Source organism: Bison bison, unplaced genomic scaffold, assembly GCF_000754665.1.
Source record: "Bison bison bison isolate TAMUID 2011002044 unplaced genomic scaffold, Bison_UMD1.0 scf7180017864330, whole genome shotgun sequence".
Taxonomy (NCBI): Eukaryota; Metazoa; Chordata; class Mammalia; order Artiodactyla; family Bovidae; genus Bison; species Bison bison.
The window spans coordinates 6,808,228-6,826,277 of NW_011494902.1; the positions used below are offsets into that span (position 1 = coordinate 6,808,228).

The 18,050-nt window shown below is 38.0% G+C and overlaps 1 protein-coding gene across 1 annotated transcript in view; it reads left to right on the plus strand.

The window, feature by feature from the left end:
* HNMT (histamine N-methyltransferase) overlaps window positions 1–16,782 on the plus strand; it is a 41,335-nt gene extending 24,553 nt beyond the window's left edge. The window contains exons 4-7 of the mRNA XM_010853705.1: window positions 1,710–1,817; window positions 3,249–3,379; window positions 8,454–8,547; window positions 15,688–16,782. Of these exons, the coding sequence (XP_010852007.1) occupies window positions 1,710–1,817; window positions 3,249–3,379; window positions 8,454–8,547; window positions 15,688–16,043 (689 nt within the window). The 3' untranslated portion in view covers window positions 16,044–16,782. The remainder of the gene's footprint in view (window positions 1–1,709; window positions 1,818–3,248; window positions 3,380–8,453; window positions 8,548–15,687) is intronic.
* Window positions 16,783–18,050: the final 1,268 nt, after the last annotated feature.

The following is an 18,050-nucleotide window of genomic DNA, read 5'->3' on the forward strand; positions in this document are numbered from 1 at the left end:
CTCCTTTTCCTATTTGGAACCAGTCTGTTGTTCCATGTCCAGTTCTAACTGTTGCTTCCTGACCTGCATATAGGTTTCTCAAGAGACAGGTCAGGTGGTCTGGTATTCCCATCTCTTTCAGAATTTTCCACAGTTTACTGCAATCCACACAGTCAAAGGCTTTGGCATAGTCAATAAAGCAGAAATAGATGTTTTTCTGGAACTCTCTTGCTTTTTCCATGATCCAGCAGATGCTGGCAATTTGGTCTCTGATTCCTCTGCCTTTTCAAAAACCAGCTTGAGTATCTGGAAGTTCATGGTTCATCTATTGTTGAAGCCTGACTTGGAGAATTTTGAGCATTACTTTACTAGCGTGTGAGATGAGTGCAATTGTGTAGTACAATAAAAGGTATTAAATACAGTTTACCACTTCTGTTTCAATGACTACACTAAAGCCTTTGACTGTGTGGATCACAACAAACTGTGGAAAATTCTTAAGGATATGGGAATACCAGACCACCTGATCTGCTCTTGAGAAACCTATATGCAGGTCAGGAAGCAACAGTTAGAACTGGACATGGAACAATAGACTAGTTCCAAATAGGAAAAGGAGTACATCAAGGCTGTATATTGTCACCCTGCTTATTTAACTTATATGCAGAGTACATCATGTAAAATGCAGGACTGGATGAAGCACAAGGTGGAATCAAGATTGCGGGGAGAAATAACAATAACCTCAGATATGCACATAACACAACCCTAATGGCAGAAATGAAGAGGAACTAAAGAGCCTCTTGATGAAAATGAAAGAGGAGAGTGAAAAAGCTGGCTTAAAACGCGACATTCAAAAGACTAAGATCATGACATCTGGTCCCATCACTTCATGGCAAATAGATGGAGAAACAATGAAACAGTGTCAGACTTTATTTTTCTGGGCTCCAAAATCACTGCAGATGGTGACTGCAGTCATGAAATTAAAAGACACTTGCTCCTTGGAAGAAAAGCTATGACCAACCTAGACAGCATATTAAAAAACAGAGACATTACTTTGCCAGAAAACGTCTATATAGTTAAAGCTATTTTTTTTCCCTCCAGTAGTCATGTATGGATGTGAGAGTTGCACCATAAAGAAAGCTGAGTGCTGAAGAATTGATGCTTTTGAACTGTGGTGTTGGAGAAGGCTCTTGAGAGTCCTTTGGACTGCAAGGAGATCCAACCAGTCCATTCTGAAGGAAATCAGTCCTGAATATTCTTTGGAAGGACTGATGCTGAAGGTGAAACTCCAGTACTTTGCCCTGATTCATTTGAAAAGACCCTGATGCTGGGAAAGATTGAAGGTGGGAGGAGAACGGGACAACAGAGGATGAGATGGTTGGACGGCATCACTGACTCAATGGATATGAGTTTGATCAAGCTCCAGGAGATGGTGAAGGACAGGGAAGCCTGGTGTGCTGCCGACCATGGGTTCACCAAGAGTTGGACATGACTGAGTGACTGAACAACAACAACAACATGAATGAATGAAAGGCAATCATAACCCTCCTCAAAACACATTTTTAACCTAGTTGTTCTTCATCATAGACACCGTGTCAGGGCAACAGCTGAGTATTCTTCTTTATTTATGCTGGACTTTCCTAGAGATAGTAAAGTAGTTGAAATTGTTCTTTTCTATTCTATTCTATTCTTTTCTTTCTGGGCCAAGCTGAACTGTTCTATATGCTTTTCTTCAGGTGAAATTGATCTTCAAATTCTCTCCAAAGTGCAAGCTCAGTACCCAGGAGTTCATATCATCAATGAAGTTGTTGAACCAAGTGCTGAACAAATCACCAAGTACAAAGGTACTTGTAACCCACGATGTGTGTGTGTATGCACATTCAGTTGCTTATGGTGCTGTATATCAAATCCTATTCTGAAAGGCTTGTCATCCCACATGCATCCCTTCAGTCACTAACAACATGGTGACTGTGGTACATTCTTTGTAAGCTTATTGAGAGAAGAACCTAATTACTTTTTTGGCAGGCATGACTTAAACACCTCAGAATATAAATAGTAACTAGAATACTGTCTCTCCATCCATCCCCTGGTCATCAACCATTATTTTTGATGTTTATTTTAGAGACAGTCATTAATTCATTCAGAGATATTTAAACAGAAACCTTACCCTAAAAGCTTATGTGTAATTGGTAACAGCAAGAATCAGCAAATTTTTCTCTGAAAAGGGCCAAATAGTAAGTATTTTAGACTTAGGCCACCTATTCAGTCACTAAGTCGTGTCTGACTCTGTGATCCCATGGACTGCAGCACACCAGGCTCCTCTGTCCTCCACTGTCTCCCAGAGTTTGCTCAAATTTGTGTCCACTGAGTTGGTGATGCTATCTAACCATCTAATCCACATGATCCCTGTCACAACTAATTAGCTCTGCCACTGAACACCAAAGGCAGCCAGAGACAATCCATAAACTAATATGTGTGGCTATGTCACAATAAAATTTTACTTGTAAACATTCAATTTGAATTTTATATCATTTTTACCTATCATGAAGTATTATTCTTCTTTTGATTTTGTTCAACCATTTAACAGTTTAATGGCACAAAATATGAAGGACAGGAGCATGAAGTCGGGAAGAAGAGTAATGTATATTTTTAGCTTGCAGTCTATTTAAAAATAGGTAGTAAGACAGATATGGTCCATGCCACAGTTTACTGATTCCTGAGTTATAGAATCATATCACCTGTTTTATGTAAATTCTCCATTGATAAAATCCACCACTTTTTTTCTCATTAACGCTTGAGATAATGTGCCTATACACAGCTTTCTTGGTGACTCAGTGGTAAAGTATCCTCCTGCAGTGCAGGAGAAGCAGATTCAATCCCTGGGTCAGGAAGATCCCCTGGAGAAGGGAATGGCAACCTGCTCCAGTATTCTTGCCTGGGAAACCCCATGGACAGAGGAGGCTGGTGGGCTACAGTCCATGGTATCGCATAAGAGTTGGATGTGACTTAGCAACTAAACAACAACAATATTGCCTGTGTCTGATCAGTATTCTCATAATTATTTTTTTATTGGCTCTTTAGTTATCTCTAATTTCATTTAATGCTAGAGGAAAAACTAGGATGAACTCTCTGGTCTTCTGGAGCTGCATAAAAAAGAAAAATGTGCTTTATATCTGTTGTGTATATAATATTGATTGCATTAAAATTCTAAATGGAAATGGGTTCCAAATTTGCAATTAAAATTGATGGTGAGCTACCTTTTCTCCATATTTTAGAGCTTGTAGCCAAGACATCAAACCTTGAGAACATAAAGTTTGCTTGGCATAAAGAGACATCATCTGAATATCAAAATAGAATGATGGAGAAAAAAGAACTTCAGAGGTGGGACTTTATTCATATGATTCAGGTAGGAAATATTTATTGTTATATACTCTCAGAAAAAAAAGATTCTTCAGAAATATTTCAGAGTGCTTAATATTCTAACTTCTAAAAGATAAATGAAAATCTGATTTCTGATTTTATAAGTGAACATTATCTGTCCAAACTGAGAATGGACCAACATCCCAGAGTTTTTCTGAATCCATTTGCTTTTGCCTTCTGTTCATGACCTGGCTATTGTGTATGCGACAAAGGGGCAGGCTGGATGATTCCTCAGGTCAACAAAGTTTTACTGACATCAGTCTTTCTGCCAGAATTTATTTCCGTGGTCCAGCACTAATAGTGTATTTCTTAGAAATACAATAGTGTATTTCTTGTAAAGGGAGTGACTCTTCAGCAGATGATCTGGGGACATATTTCCAGAGGTCACTGATGTATCTGAATAGCATATAGGTGTATAGGTTTTGGGTGTTGGCTACCATTAGAAGATGTACATGTTTTAGAAAAACCATGATGAACAAGATGCTTTTTGCTTTCTATAGTCTACAAATACAGTCATCCCAAAGGAATAAACTTTTTTGTAGACATTTTAAAAATGGAAATATAACTGATTTACAGTGCTGTGCCAATCTCTGCTGTATAGCAAAGTGACTCACTTATACACCTATAGACATTCTTATTTTTATATTCTTTTCCATTGTGGTTTATCACAGGATATTGAATATAGTTCTGTGCTATATGTTTGGACCTTGTTGATTATCAGTTCTAAATGTATTAATAATAGCCTGTATCTACCACCCCCAAACTCCCAGTCCATCCCTGTCCCTCCCCACCTCCCCCTTGGCAACCACAAGTCTGGTGTCTATGTCTATGAGTCTCTTTCTGTTTTGTAGCCAGGTTTATTTGTACCGTATTTTAGATTCCACATGTAAGTGATGTTATATTGTATTTGTCTTTCTCTTTCTGACCTACTTCAGTTAGTATGATAATTTCTAGGTCCATCCATGTTGCTGTAAACAGCATTCAGTTCAGTTTAGTCACTCAGTCGTGTCCGATTCTTTGAGACTCCATGAATCGCAGCACGCCAGGCCTCCCTGTCCATCACCAACTCCCGGAGTTCACTCAGACTCACGTCCATCGAGTCAGTGATGCAATCCAGCCATCTCATCCTCTGTTGTCCCCTTCTCCTCCTGCCCCCAATCCCTACCAGCATCAGAGCCTTTTCCAATAAGTCAACTCTTCGCATGAGGTGGCCATAGTACTGGAGTTTCAGCTTTAGCATCAGTCCTTCCAAAGAAATCCCAGGGCTGATCTCCTTTAGGATGGACTGGTTGGATCTCCTTGCAGTCCAAGGGACTCTCAAGAGTCTTCTCCAACACCACAGTTCAAAAGCATCAATTCTCTGGTGCTCAGCCTTCTTCACAGTCCAACTCTCACATCCATACGTGACCACAGGAAAAACCATAGCCTTTGAGCAGCATTCCACAGTATATATGTACCACATCTTCTTTATCCATTTGTCTGTTGATAGACATTTACATTATTTCCATGTTTTAGCTGGTAACAGTGCTACTGTGAATGTAGGGGTGCATGTATCTTTTTGAATTATGGCTTTGTCCAGGTATATTCCCAGGAATGGGACTGTTGGATCATATGGTAACTCTATCTTTAGTTTTCTAAGGAACCTACATATTTTTCATAGTGGTTGTATCAACAGTGTAGGGGGATCCCTTTTCTCTACACCCTCTCCATACTTGTTTTTTGCAGAATTTTTAATGATGGTCATTTTGACTAGTGTGAAGTGGTAACTCATTGTAGTTTTGATTTGCATTTCTCTAATAATTATTGATGCTGAGCATCTTTTCATGTACCTAATGGTCATCTGTATGTCTTCTTTGGAGAAATATCTGTTAAAATATTCTGCCCAGTTTTTGATTGGGTTGTGCTTTCTGTTTTTGAGTTGTATGAACTGTTTGTATATGTTAGAGGTTAAGCCAAAAGGAATAGGCTTCTAAAAATTACAGGAAGAAATTACTTCAGGGTTGGCATATCTAGGCAATTCTACATCTTTGCTTTCTTAGCAGACACAATCCTTTAACTATAAGGGAGTGCTTTTAACATTGCCCAGCAAACCTAAGACGTTTCTCTACTAGACTTACTTTTCTATCTTCTCATATAGTTGGCCCTTGCACAACACAGATTTGAATTATGTGGGTTCATTTGTATGCTAATTTTTTCTATTTAATTTTTTTTTTCTTTGACCACATCACAGGGCTTGTGAGAGCTTTGTTGCCCAACCAGGGATTGAACCCATGCTCCCTGTAATGGAAGCACTGACTCCAAACCACTGGACCTTCCCTGGATTTTTTCAGCAGTAAATGCTGCATGACTGGATGTGAAACTCCAGAAACAGAGAAAATGCATATGTTATATGTGAATTTTTGACTACACAGAAAGTTGGTACCTAATCCCTGCCTTGTCCAAGGCTCAACTGTATAACTATTTCATACCTTCATCTCTCTCCTTACAACTCCTGTAATCCCTTCTTTGCCACTGGTTTCCAACTGATAACTTCCCTTCCTACTCTATAGTGAAAAGAGAAATGATCAGGTAGAAAATCATCTTTTACCCACCACATTTATAGAGATGCACCTGTACCCACCATTTCTTTCTTTCTTCTTATTACAAAAGCCTCCCAGGAATCCTCTTGTACTGTCGGTGGGAATGTAAACTGATATAGCCACTATGGAGAACAGTATCGCGGTTCCTCAAAACAACTAAAAATAGAACTATCATGCTGTGCTTAGTTGCCCAGTCACATCCGACTCTGCGACCCTGTAGACTGCAGCCAGCCAGGCTCCTCTGTCCATGGGGAGAATATTCCATGTATTCTCCCCACAACCCACTCCAGTGTTCTCCAGGCAAGAATACTGGGGTAGGTTGCCATGCCCTCCTGCAGGGGATCTTCCCAACCCAGGGATTGAACTCAGGTCTCCCGCATTAGAGGTGGATTCTTTACCATCTGAGCCACCAGGAAAGCCTGAGAATACTGGGATGGGTAGCTTATCCCTTCTCTAGAGGATCTTCTCAACCCAAGAATCAAACTGGGATTTCTTGCATTGCACGTGAATTCTTTACCAACTGAACTACCAGGGAAGCCCAGAACTACAATATGCCTCAGCAATTGCACTACTGGGCATATACCCAGAGAAAACCATAATTCAGAAAAATACATGCACCCCAGCGTTCATAGCAGCACCATAGAGACAGAGGTGTTGAGAACAAATATATGAACACCAAGGGGAAAAGGGGTGGGTGGGATGAATTGGGAGATTGGGATTGACACATGTACACCACTGATACTATGTATAAAAGCTAACTAATGAAACCTACTGTATAGCGCAGGGAACTCTACTTAATACGCTGTGGTGACCTGAATAGGAAGGAAATCTGAAAGGGAGGGCATATATGTATATGTATGTCTGATTGATTTTGCTGTACAGTAGAAACTAACACAATACTGTAAAGCAACTATACTCCAAAAAAAGTTAATTCAAAAAACAACAAAAGCCTCCCTTTATCAAAAGCCAATCCCTTCACATATGCACTGAATCCCATTCCTCACTTGCTATAAAATGTTGCAGCTTCAGAGATCATTCTCGTTTCTCTCCAAACCTCCACATTTGTTCTTTCTTTCTTATCTCTGCTTCCTCTGCACTACTACTGCCTTCCTCTCTGTCTACTCTGCATTTTTGTTATGTCTCTGTCTCCTCATTTTTCCTTACAGTCCTAACATTCTCATGGCATCTTTCAACTTAATATCCATAGTCAACTGCAGAGAATCTGTGTCTTTTAGATCAATTTTCAGAGCATCTGCTATGATCGGCCTCCTCTTTTTGAGCTAGGTCATGTCAAGGATTATTAGCGATCTTGTGGACTAGCTGCATCTGGGTGCCTGTCTATGTGGTCCCTGTGGTGAACAGCATGGAGTGACATGATACTAAATATGGCCTCTGAGACCACACAGACCATGTGCAGGTCCCTTGCATTTCATTAATTCATGTGAGGGAGGCATAGCTCAGGTTATTTTTGCTTTATGCAATAAATTTTATCATGTGTGTGTACATGCTCAGTCATGCTCAACTCTTTGTGATCCCATAGAGCCTGCCATGCTCCTCTGTCCATGGAATTTTCCAGGGAAAAATACTGGAGAGGGTTGTCATTTCCTACTCCAGGGTATCTTCCCAACCCAGGGACTGAACCCATGTCCCTTGCATCTCCTCCATTGGCAGGTGGATTCTTTACCACTGCACCACCTGGGAAGCCCATAAAAAATTGAGTAAAATATTGAATTTTTGTCTAAAAGAGTAGAAGATGAGACATAAAAAATAAGTGTCTATGTGGGGTAGATTCCAGGGCTATAAGCCCTCAGGGGAAAATTTCCATTGCCCATGTATAATTCCAGGCTCTATCTGTGTTAGGTGGAAAGACCTCTCCCTGCAATTCACCAGAGATCATTCAGAGTTATTTAAAATGAGTGGACTGACACCTATCCCCTTGTGATGATGCTGCAACCTAAGGCTTTATCCAGTCCATTTTCCTAGAGAATCTGTCAACATCAAAGCTTGCCGCATTTTCTGTGATTTAAAAAAAAGCATTGGTGAGCATATGGTAAAGCTAGTGCAAAGGGCTTAATTTTGAAGCAACGTTCCATGAAATGGAATGTTTTTATGGTGCCAGCACCATTTTCTCCCAGAAGAACTATAATTCACAAAATATAGAGAAAGCACAGAATCAATGCCCCCATGTGGAGTAGAGACTGTCTGAAGCTATAAATGTTTGTGTTACTGAAGCCAGAAAGAGCAAATTTTAAACTATTTGATTCTTGTTGAGTAAATACCAGTTTCCCCTATCCCCAAATATTTTCTCTCATTATTATTCTATCTCTCCATATAACGTCTTTAACTTCTAAATTTCTTACGTGTTTTGTTGAGTAAAAACCCACTCAACTTGAAAATCAAATCTTCTAGTGAGTATCTAGTCTGAGCAACAAAGACATTGACATAGAAAAGTGCCTCAGTTCTCTTTTCCTTCATTTCTAGATGCTGTATTATGTTAAAGACATCCCAGCTACCCTGAAATTCTTCCATAGTCGCTTAGCTACCAATGCTAAGATTCTCATTATTATTGTGTCAGGTAAGTTATTTTCCTTCCACCTACATTTTAAAAAACCAATAGTTCATGTGTTTGAAGGCTGATGGTATATTTCATCTTCATTATGAAATTCTTGACCTGGCTTATGGTCATAGTCAATTAATTAACACAGTATTAGGAAAGTCCTTCAAACTTTCAATTTAGGATTTCCAGTGGAAATAAATATCTGTTTCTTCTTCCTCTTGAGAAAGTATATCTTTGTTGTCCATATATACATTATTTTTTATATAACATAGAGCAAATACAACTGATAGGAATTCTTTAGAGGAGACTAAAAATAGAAAATATTTCTATGTACCTCCTTTTTGTCCCTTAAATGTCTCTTTCCCTTCTGTGATGTTTAAGTAAAGGTTGAAATATTTGTGACACTGTCATATTTGATTAATTTGCATTTCTAGAGTCACTGTCAATGTTGCTCATTATAGGTTTTCTCAAACAACTATCAAAAATAGCTAGTGATTCTCTTGTTTGGTTTTGTGTTGTTGTGTTATTTTCCAACGACAGCGTTTGATCATACTTTGTTTCCAGTGATACAATTATGACACAGAGAACCTAAATAAACAGATTAGCAAATAAAACACTGACACTGTTGAATTCATTAATTCACTCCTTCATTCAGCAGTCTTTATGGATTGTTCACACAGTGCTATTCTGGTTGACTCTAGATATACAGCAGCTTCTATCTTCCTAAATTTATATCAGACCCCATAATCAAAAACCACGTCATAAAATTCATTTATTCCTAAATATGAGGAATGGCTTTAATGATCGCAAACACAGTTGTTGCCTATAATCCTAGCTTTGAATTTATGTGGGATTTTGGCAAATGAAAGTTCCTGTACACAACCTCTTCTGCAAGGGAACATTTGATATACTATTTTTATCTCAGGTTTGTTAAAAATACTCATTTATGTGAGAAAGTTCTAACTTCCCATTTAGGAGGGCTTATGTAAACTGGATTTTTCCCACTAACCTCTCTCCAAATGAGGACACTTGGATAAAGCACTTTGAACATTTAGGAATACAGAACTGAATTTAGTTATCGACACTGAGTTGATAACTCAGTCTATTCTTGATAATCTGTATCAATAATACAGAAAGTGTTGCAGACAGAAATAACAGTTCATCCAGCAGTCATATATGTCTGATTTTAGAATATATTCCACATCAAATGAAGATCCACTTTATTTATATTTAGTTTATCCTTAAATATTTTCAGAAGTTATGTATTTGAGTGTCAGAAGGCAGCTCTCTTGTGAATATATACCTACTAATAAGAAAAAACCAGCCTAAGGTTTACAAAGTAGCATGAGTAGTCTACAAGCAACTGAGAATTGACTTGGTGCTCTTATGGATACAGTATTTTGCTGGCTACATCATGAATACAGTTACTAGAAACAAAAACCATTTCAGTTCAGTTCAGTCTCTCAGTCGTGTCCGACTCTTTGCGACCCCATGGATCACAGCACACCAGGCCTCCCTGTCCATCACCAACTCCTGGACTTCACTCAGACTCACGTCCATCAAGTCAGTGATGCCATCCAGCCATCTCATCCTCTGTTGTCCCCTTCTCCTCCTGCCCCCAATCCCTCCCAGCATCAGAGTCTTTTCCAATGAGTCAGCTCTTCGCATGAGGTGGCCAAAGTACTGGAATTTCAGCTTTAGCATCATTCCCTCCAAAGAAGTCCCAGGGCTGATCTCCTTCAGAATGGACTGGTTGGATCTCCTTGCAGTCCAAGGGACTCTCAAGAGTAATTCTTCGGCGCTCAGCCTTCTTCACAGTCCAACTCTCACATCCATACATGACCACAAGAAAAACCATAGCCTTGACTAGACCCTTTAGCTTTCATCAAAAAAGTATTCTGAGTCAAAAATTATTCACTCTGCATTTGATGGTAGGAATATTTTACTAACTTTTTCAGTATAGAGCTTACACTTCTTCATGACTGCACACAGTGTGGGAGGCAGGTGTCAGAGAGAGGAAAACATTGTTAACAGATAATCCTTTTAGCTCAGTGCTTTTCCTAAGATACCAACTCTTCGCTTTCCCCTTTCACCCCTTCTTACTCGTTACATAGAGCAGATTAACTCCCCTTTGCTCTTCCTCTCTGACCTAGATAAACCTGTTCACCTATAAACCTATCTTAACAATAATGTATTTCTCTGAGAAAAATTGTATCAGCCCCTTGGTGTAAGGAAGTAGCTGAAGTTTCCCTTTTTAAAAAGAGCAGTAATTGCTTTATTGCATTAAAAAAGCTGATACAAGTATATATGGGTCAGCTTTTAGAAAAATAAATTATGGTCAATTTCCAACAGTGAAAACAAATTTAGTCACAAGAAGATTTGTCTTATATCACTGTCAATTAACATGTATAGAATTGATCCACATTGTCATTAGTAACTTTTTCATTTCACAGTATCACTACAAATCCCTATGAGCCAGACCAGTCTGCTAACCTGTGGATAGTAGACAGGTGTGACGAAACTCCCCAGGTCATCTGAGATGCCTGATCAACTTCCTATCTCACTCCTATTTAATAAAACCCATTATCCTAAACTGCCTTCTCAGCCCAAACTATAATTCTTGAAACCCCATTCTCCATACTTGCCCAATGAAAACATGCCTTAAACTTGACTATTACCTTAAAACTTGGAAGACCTACACCAAAATGGTTCACACAAGGCTCTGTTTTTACTCAGGTTGTTGAGGTCACTTTGTAAATGGAATTTGGTCATTATTACCTAGAAGTGGCTCTGGCTTGGTGGTAAAGAATCTGCCTGCCAATGCAGGAGACCCAGGTTCAATACTGGGTTGAGGAGATCCCTTGGAAAAGGAAATGACAACCCACTCCAGTATTCTTGCCAGGGAAATCCTATGAACAAGAGGAGCCTGAGGGCTACAGTTCATGGGGTGGCAAGAGAGTCAGACACGGCTTGGTGACTAAACAACAACAGCCTAGAAGTGAAGAAGCTTGTTTGCATATTTCCTTTGTTTCAGCAATATTGTCATCCATAGCCTCATGGCAATATAGCAACTGAGTGCTCCTTGCAAACAGACTCAGAGAAGCCTAGCACTAGTTACTCAATTAAATTTCCATGAGTACTCAGCGAGCTAGTATCTCAGCAAGGCACATAGTGGTATGTCTGGATTAACATGTTGCTCTAAAGGTCATCTTAAATATGCTCCATAGCTAAGGTTTCTTCCTGTCTATCCCAGTTGACAGTGACCTATGACTGAACTGATGTGTTGTCTGAGTAAACTAAATTACTCAGTTATTCGAGTACCATATGGAAACCCATTTTTTGCAATTTATTCGATTGTAAGATAATGAAATATGGGATCTGTTTCTAGATTTAATTATGCAGGGCACCTAGCTTGGTTAAGGTGACAGGTGCATTCAGCATATTCAAAATATAGCTTGTAGTCTTGGTCTCAGGCTGTCTGAACAGGATAGCTATTGTGCAGATTTGGTTCATTCATCTTTTATTGAGCTCCTCTAATCCATCATTAGGTAGACATAAATTTGAGCCAACTCTAGGAGATAGTGGAGGACAGAGGAGCCTGGCATGCTACAGTCCATGAGGTCACATAAGAGTTGTCCATGACTTAATGACTGAACAATAACAGTTCATCACTGCTAGGCTCTGAGGTTGCAAAGATGACTATTACTCCTCCTCTGCCTTTGATAGACTCCTAATCCAATGGAAGATTGAGAGGTGTAAACACTTTCAGTAGTGTGCTAATTTCCTATCAGAGGCAACTGGGGAGTTTTTAAGGAGAGTTCCTGGAGAGCAGGGGTTCTGTTCTCTAGTCCCAGATTTTTGCAAAACCCTTGGCACATAGAAGAACACACCCAGTGAATGTATTTGAATTGAAAAATTAAAGTGTTAGTAGCTAAGTAGTGTCTGACTCATTTGTGACTCCATGGACTGTAGCCCACCAGGCTCCTCTGTCCATGGGATATCCCAAGCAAGAATACTGGAGTGGGTAGCCATTCCCTTCTCCAGGGGATCTTCCCAACCCAGAGGTCGAAATGAATAATTATTATTTCTTCTTTACAATATCCTAACTATAACCGATTCTGAATGTCCATCCAAAAAAAAGAGAGAGACCATGTTTTAGCTAAAATTTACTACATGATAGCCATGGAATCAGGGAATATAGAGAGTGCTAGAGAATTGAAGATGGATTTAATAAAAAGGAATAAAAGGCTCAATAAAGAAGATACACATATTCACACACAAACAGTGCGTGCTGAAAGAGGCATACAAAAGCACAGAAGAGTAGGCAAGTGAAACTAATTAGGAAAAGGAAGAGAAATTATATTCAGAATTAAATGACAGTGTTTTACTGGTCAGCCTATTTGAATATATGGTGCTTGAGGGAACAGAAGCTTTGCTCTGGTTCCAAAGAACCCACTGAAGAATTAGCCCATATGAGTAAACAGTCATTTATTTATAACAGAAGTTTCTGATTATAGAGATTAAAGATCTGATTTGGGGATGAAAAAGAAGAGAAATAAGAAGAGGTAGACTCTTAAAATGAGTATCCCACACTAAAATAAAGTCAGTGGCACGTTTTTCTGCAAATACAGTAGCCAGACATTAGTTGAGAGAGTTGCTATTAATAATTAAAATGCAACTTATCTGGTTAAGGGAGATCAGTGACGTTTTCTTTCCTGACCTCTCCTTATTTGACTAAGGAAGGAGGCAAATTGTAGTGTGTTATTTTTAATACAGTGTGTGGGGGGAAAGGACCTGGTTTATATCATGTTGAATACAAAAGTAACACCATATGTTGTGCCCACTGAGAGCCATTATGATAATTTATCAGTCAGAAAGTGTCTAATTGCTCAGCTTAGAAATGGCACTGAGTCACCAAACACTGACACCAACAAATGCTCTGCAATTAGTGTTTGGTTCTTTTCTCTCTGCCAGGTTTAAAAAATAATAATGATAATGCTAACAGAGCTCCTCCTCAACCACTGAAATATTTATTTTCTTATAAAGTCTTATTTGTAGGCAAATTCTTATTTGGGCAGACAATCACTGTCTTTGGAATGAAAAATTTTTTTAATACATACTCATGACCCTGATTTTTTTTCATTGAACTGAGGTTTCTTATTTTTTAATTTTTCTGCTTCATTCCAATTCTACCTTCTCCTAAAGCTTACCCTGAAGTTATCACTGTCTTCTGGAATATTAGTGGAACATAAGACCACCCTTAATGCACTGTATTCACTGTATATTTAACAGCCCAGTATTACATGCTTATATTAGAAGGTCCATAAAATTCTCTTTTGTTTTAATTTTTATTATTATTATTATAGATTTTTGAATAGCAAGTTTGTTTTTTTCACAGTCTCAAGGCTACAACCAGTGGAAATATCAAATTAATTCCATTTAATGTTCATTTATTTTCTAAGTACATATTACACATCTGCTATGTGCTTACCATTGTGCAATGATTTACTTCAATTATATTATTTAATATTCGCAGTTGCAACAAGTATAGTTATCTCTGTCTTATAGACAAGAAACCAGAGGTTCTGAAAGACTGAATAACAAACCTCATGTCATTCATGAAGAGTCAGAGGAACAATCCAACCTCTCTCTCCCTCAGATTCTGTATCTCTTAGCTGCTACCCTGGGCCAGATTTTCAATTAAATACATCATACACTGCTAATATACCCTCTAAAGCTGGGGACAAAATTTGTAAACTCAACTGAGGTGTTGCAGTCCAAGGCAGCATCTTGTAAGTGTACAGACCTGAGAGGCTATCTCATCTTTGGTTTGAGCAAACTATCATTGTATTTGCTGTGCTCTTTCTTCCATTTCAGTTTTTACTCAGACCCTCTCCTCTGAACCAGACTAACATAAACAATTGCCTTCCTCTTATCACAACCTGAATGGCCAAGAGATAGCTCAACTTTTATACTTCCAAAATAAGATGCCTGCTAACACATTGAAAAATGTTCCTCCCTCATTCTTCCCATTTTTAATGGCAGTTCTCTCTTTTCAGATGCTTGGGCCAAAATCACTGCGGTCATCATTGATTCTTTTCTTTCTTTCACTATCCAAATTGTTATTGCTAACAATATACAAGTCATTAGCAAATGGCATTGGCTCTAGGAGTGTAATATATAATGTGTGTGTGTGTGTGTGTGTGTGTGTGTGTATGAAGCAACCATTTCTCATTATTTCCAATCTTGCTGTTTCAACTTACCATCATCTATCACCCAGATTTTTGCAGTAGCTTTCTTACTGTTCTTCCTGCTTCTGTCCTTATGCCCTTGTTCTCATCTGTGTGGCCAGAGTGACCTTAAGAAAATGTAAATCAGGTCAAGTCACTCTAATGCTGTGTCATCTGATATGTAAGTCATAGTTGGCTATTGAAAGTGAAATGAATTAAAATGAAATAGCACTTAAAATTCATTTCCTTAGTCAGACTAGCCATAGTTCATGCATTCCAGAACCATAAAGTGGTTAGTGGCTACCATATTGGACAATGCAAATTTGGAACATGTCCAAGAGTCCATAACAATCTATTAGACAGCACTACAATGACTTCCTATCTTTTCCTATATGATTAAGCACCCAATCCACTCCTCACCATCACCCAACCTCATCTCTTTCCATTCTCCCCTTGGTTCAATTCCAATCTCACTAGCTCCCTGGCTAGTTCTTAATGTGCCAAGCATGTCCCTGCTTCAGGTCCTTTGCAGTTGCTCTTCTCTCTACCTGGAGTAACCTTCCCCCTGATAGATTACTACATATATATGTGCCTTGCTGTCATGTCTCTGCTCAAATGTTACATTATTAGAGAGAATGTCTGTGACCATCCTATATAAAGCAGCAATCCATCCAGCTCTTTGATCCCCCTTATCTCTTGCTTAGATTTGTTTTTCATTAGCACTTTGCACCATATGATGTATAACTTATTTATGTAACTTTCCCACCAACCCCTTGCACTCCTTGAATTGAGCTACAAAAGTCTTTTTAGCTTTTTAAATGGACTTTTTAAACGGACTGCTCTATTCCAAGCATCTAATGTACTGCTTGCAGAGTAGGTAAGTGAAAAGAAGAATAACTGAAAGCATGAATGTTTTTCTGTTGCACAGGAGCCAGCAGCTGGCAAAAGCTATGGGAAAAGTATGGATCTCGCTTACCCCGGAATGACCTCTGCCAGTATGTCACATCGTCTGACCTCACTCAGATGCTGGATAAGTTGGGGATTAAATACGAGTATTATGACCTTCTGTCCACCATGGACATATCTGACTGTTTTATTGATGGCAATGAAAATGGAGACCTGCTTTGGGATTTTTTGACAGAAACCTGCAATTTTAATACAACAGCACCACCTGATCTCAAAGCAGAAATTATGAAAGATCTGCAAAAGCCTGAATTCAGTATAAAGAAAGAGGGAAAGGTTCTTTTCAATAACAGTCTGAGTTTCATAGTGGTTGAGGCATAAATACACATCATGAGAATGTTAAAAAACTATAATTTGAACGATGTTGGTCATTCATTTGTGTATTAAAGTTATAAATATATGTCATAACGTATATCTTCTCTTCTACAGAAGATAGGATCTATATATATATATATGTAGATATATATCTATCTCTAAATATAGAGATATAAATATATCTCTAATGTATATCTTCTACATATCTTCTCTTATATGTAAAACCTAGAAAGTTTTAAGACATTCTTGGACTTTCATATAGAATCATATATGACACTGCTGGTCTTATCTCTCCTATAGGTAAAGAGAGGGCATGGGCTACATACCAAGTAATCTGAAAAATGAGACAACTAGGTTTCAGGGGGCTTACTGACAATAAAATTGACTCCATTTATTAACTGTGATGGAATTTGCTAGAATACTAATAAAATATGTGCTATTCAACTGAAGCGACTTAGCAGCAGCAGCAGTAAAATATATGCCTACTGATACATTAGACATTAAGAAAGCATATGTTTATTGACTTTCCCCTTTTGTAAAGAAGTATTTGTCTCTATACATTTCTTTTTTTTTTGTCTCTATACATTTCTTTGCTATAGTTTCTATCCTTATCTTTAGTGATTACTAAAAGTAAAAGCACTTAGGATGTTACAAAACTAACGCTGTCATGTGCTGTCATTTCCTTCTATTTTGGTTTCTCTTTTAACTTTGTTTATGATGTTGTAGTGTTTTGTTTTTAGATATACTGAAGTTTTCTTTATTTATTCAAATTTAGTTGTTTCTTTTTTAATTTCTGGATTTCTGAAAAATTTTAAAAGGCCTTCTAAATCCAAGGTCTTAAAATAGTAACATATTTTATCAAAATGATTGTATAATTTCACTGTATAAAAGTCTTTGATCTGTTTGAAGTTTACATAAAGAGTTGAGAACAAAGTGATTTTTCACAAAAATAAAACCATCTATATCAACACAGTTGACAAAAAACAACGCCACTTACTTAAAATAAATCTTTTATCATTTACTAAATTCCTAGAAAATATTTGACTCTATTTCAATACTTCATAGTTCCTTCTATGACAAAGATCTCCTCTAAGAGCAAGAATCATCTTTAACAGTAAGATTTCAGAGAATTTTTGAAAAGTTTTTGATAACCTTTAGTTGGTTAATCCAGTGCTATCAGAATTTAACTTTGAAAGGATTCCTAAAGTAGCTGAATGTTACCAGCTCCCAGAGAAAATTAAAACCTTGGTAGTATGATGTGGTTTCATGGTATAAAATAGATTCTTTAATTTTATATGCAAATTTAGTCTAAAGATTAATTAATTATATTATTGAAGATCAGTAGTAGCCTGAATATTGCATGTAAACCTATTAGATATGGGCTCCATATCATGGCTCAGTGGTAAAGAATCTGCCTGCAATGTAGGAGACACTTGATCCTTGGGTCAGGAAGATTCCCTGGAGAAGGAAATGGCAACCCACATCAGTATTCTTGACGGGAGAATGCCATGGACGGAAGAGCCTGGCAGGCTATAGTCCATGGGATTGCAAAAGATTTGGATACAACTTAGTGACTGAACAGCAACAACTAATTTAATAATAAACATCTGTCATTCTTTAAAAAAAAAAAGCATACCTCTTAAGTAATTGAGTAATTTTATAATTAATAAATTATAAAAAACTTAGATATTTAAAGTAAGTTTCAAAGAATGCTCAAACTACCGCACAATTGAACCCATCTCACACTCTAGTAAAGTAATGCTCAAAATTCTCCAAGCCAGGCTTCAGCAGTGTGTGAACCGTGAAATTCCTGATGTTCAAACTGGTTTTAGAAAAGGCAGAGGAACCAGAGATCAAATTGCCAACGTCCACTGGATCATGGAAAAAGCAAGAGAGTTCCAGAAAAATATCTATTTCTGCTTTATTGACTATGCCAAAGCCTTTGACTGTGTGGATCACAATAAACTGGAAAATTCTTCAAGAGATGGGAATACCAGACCACCTGACCTGCCT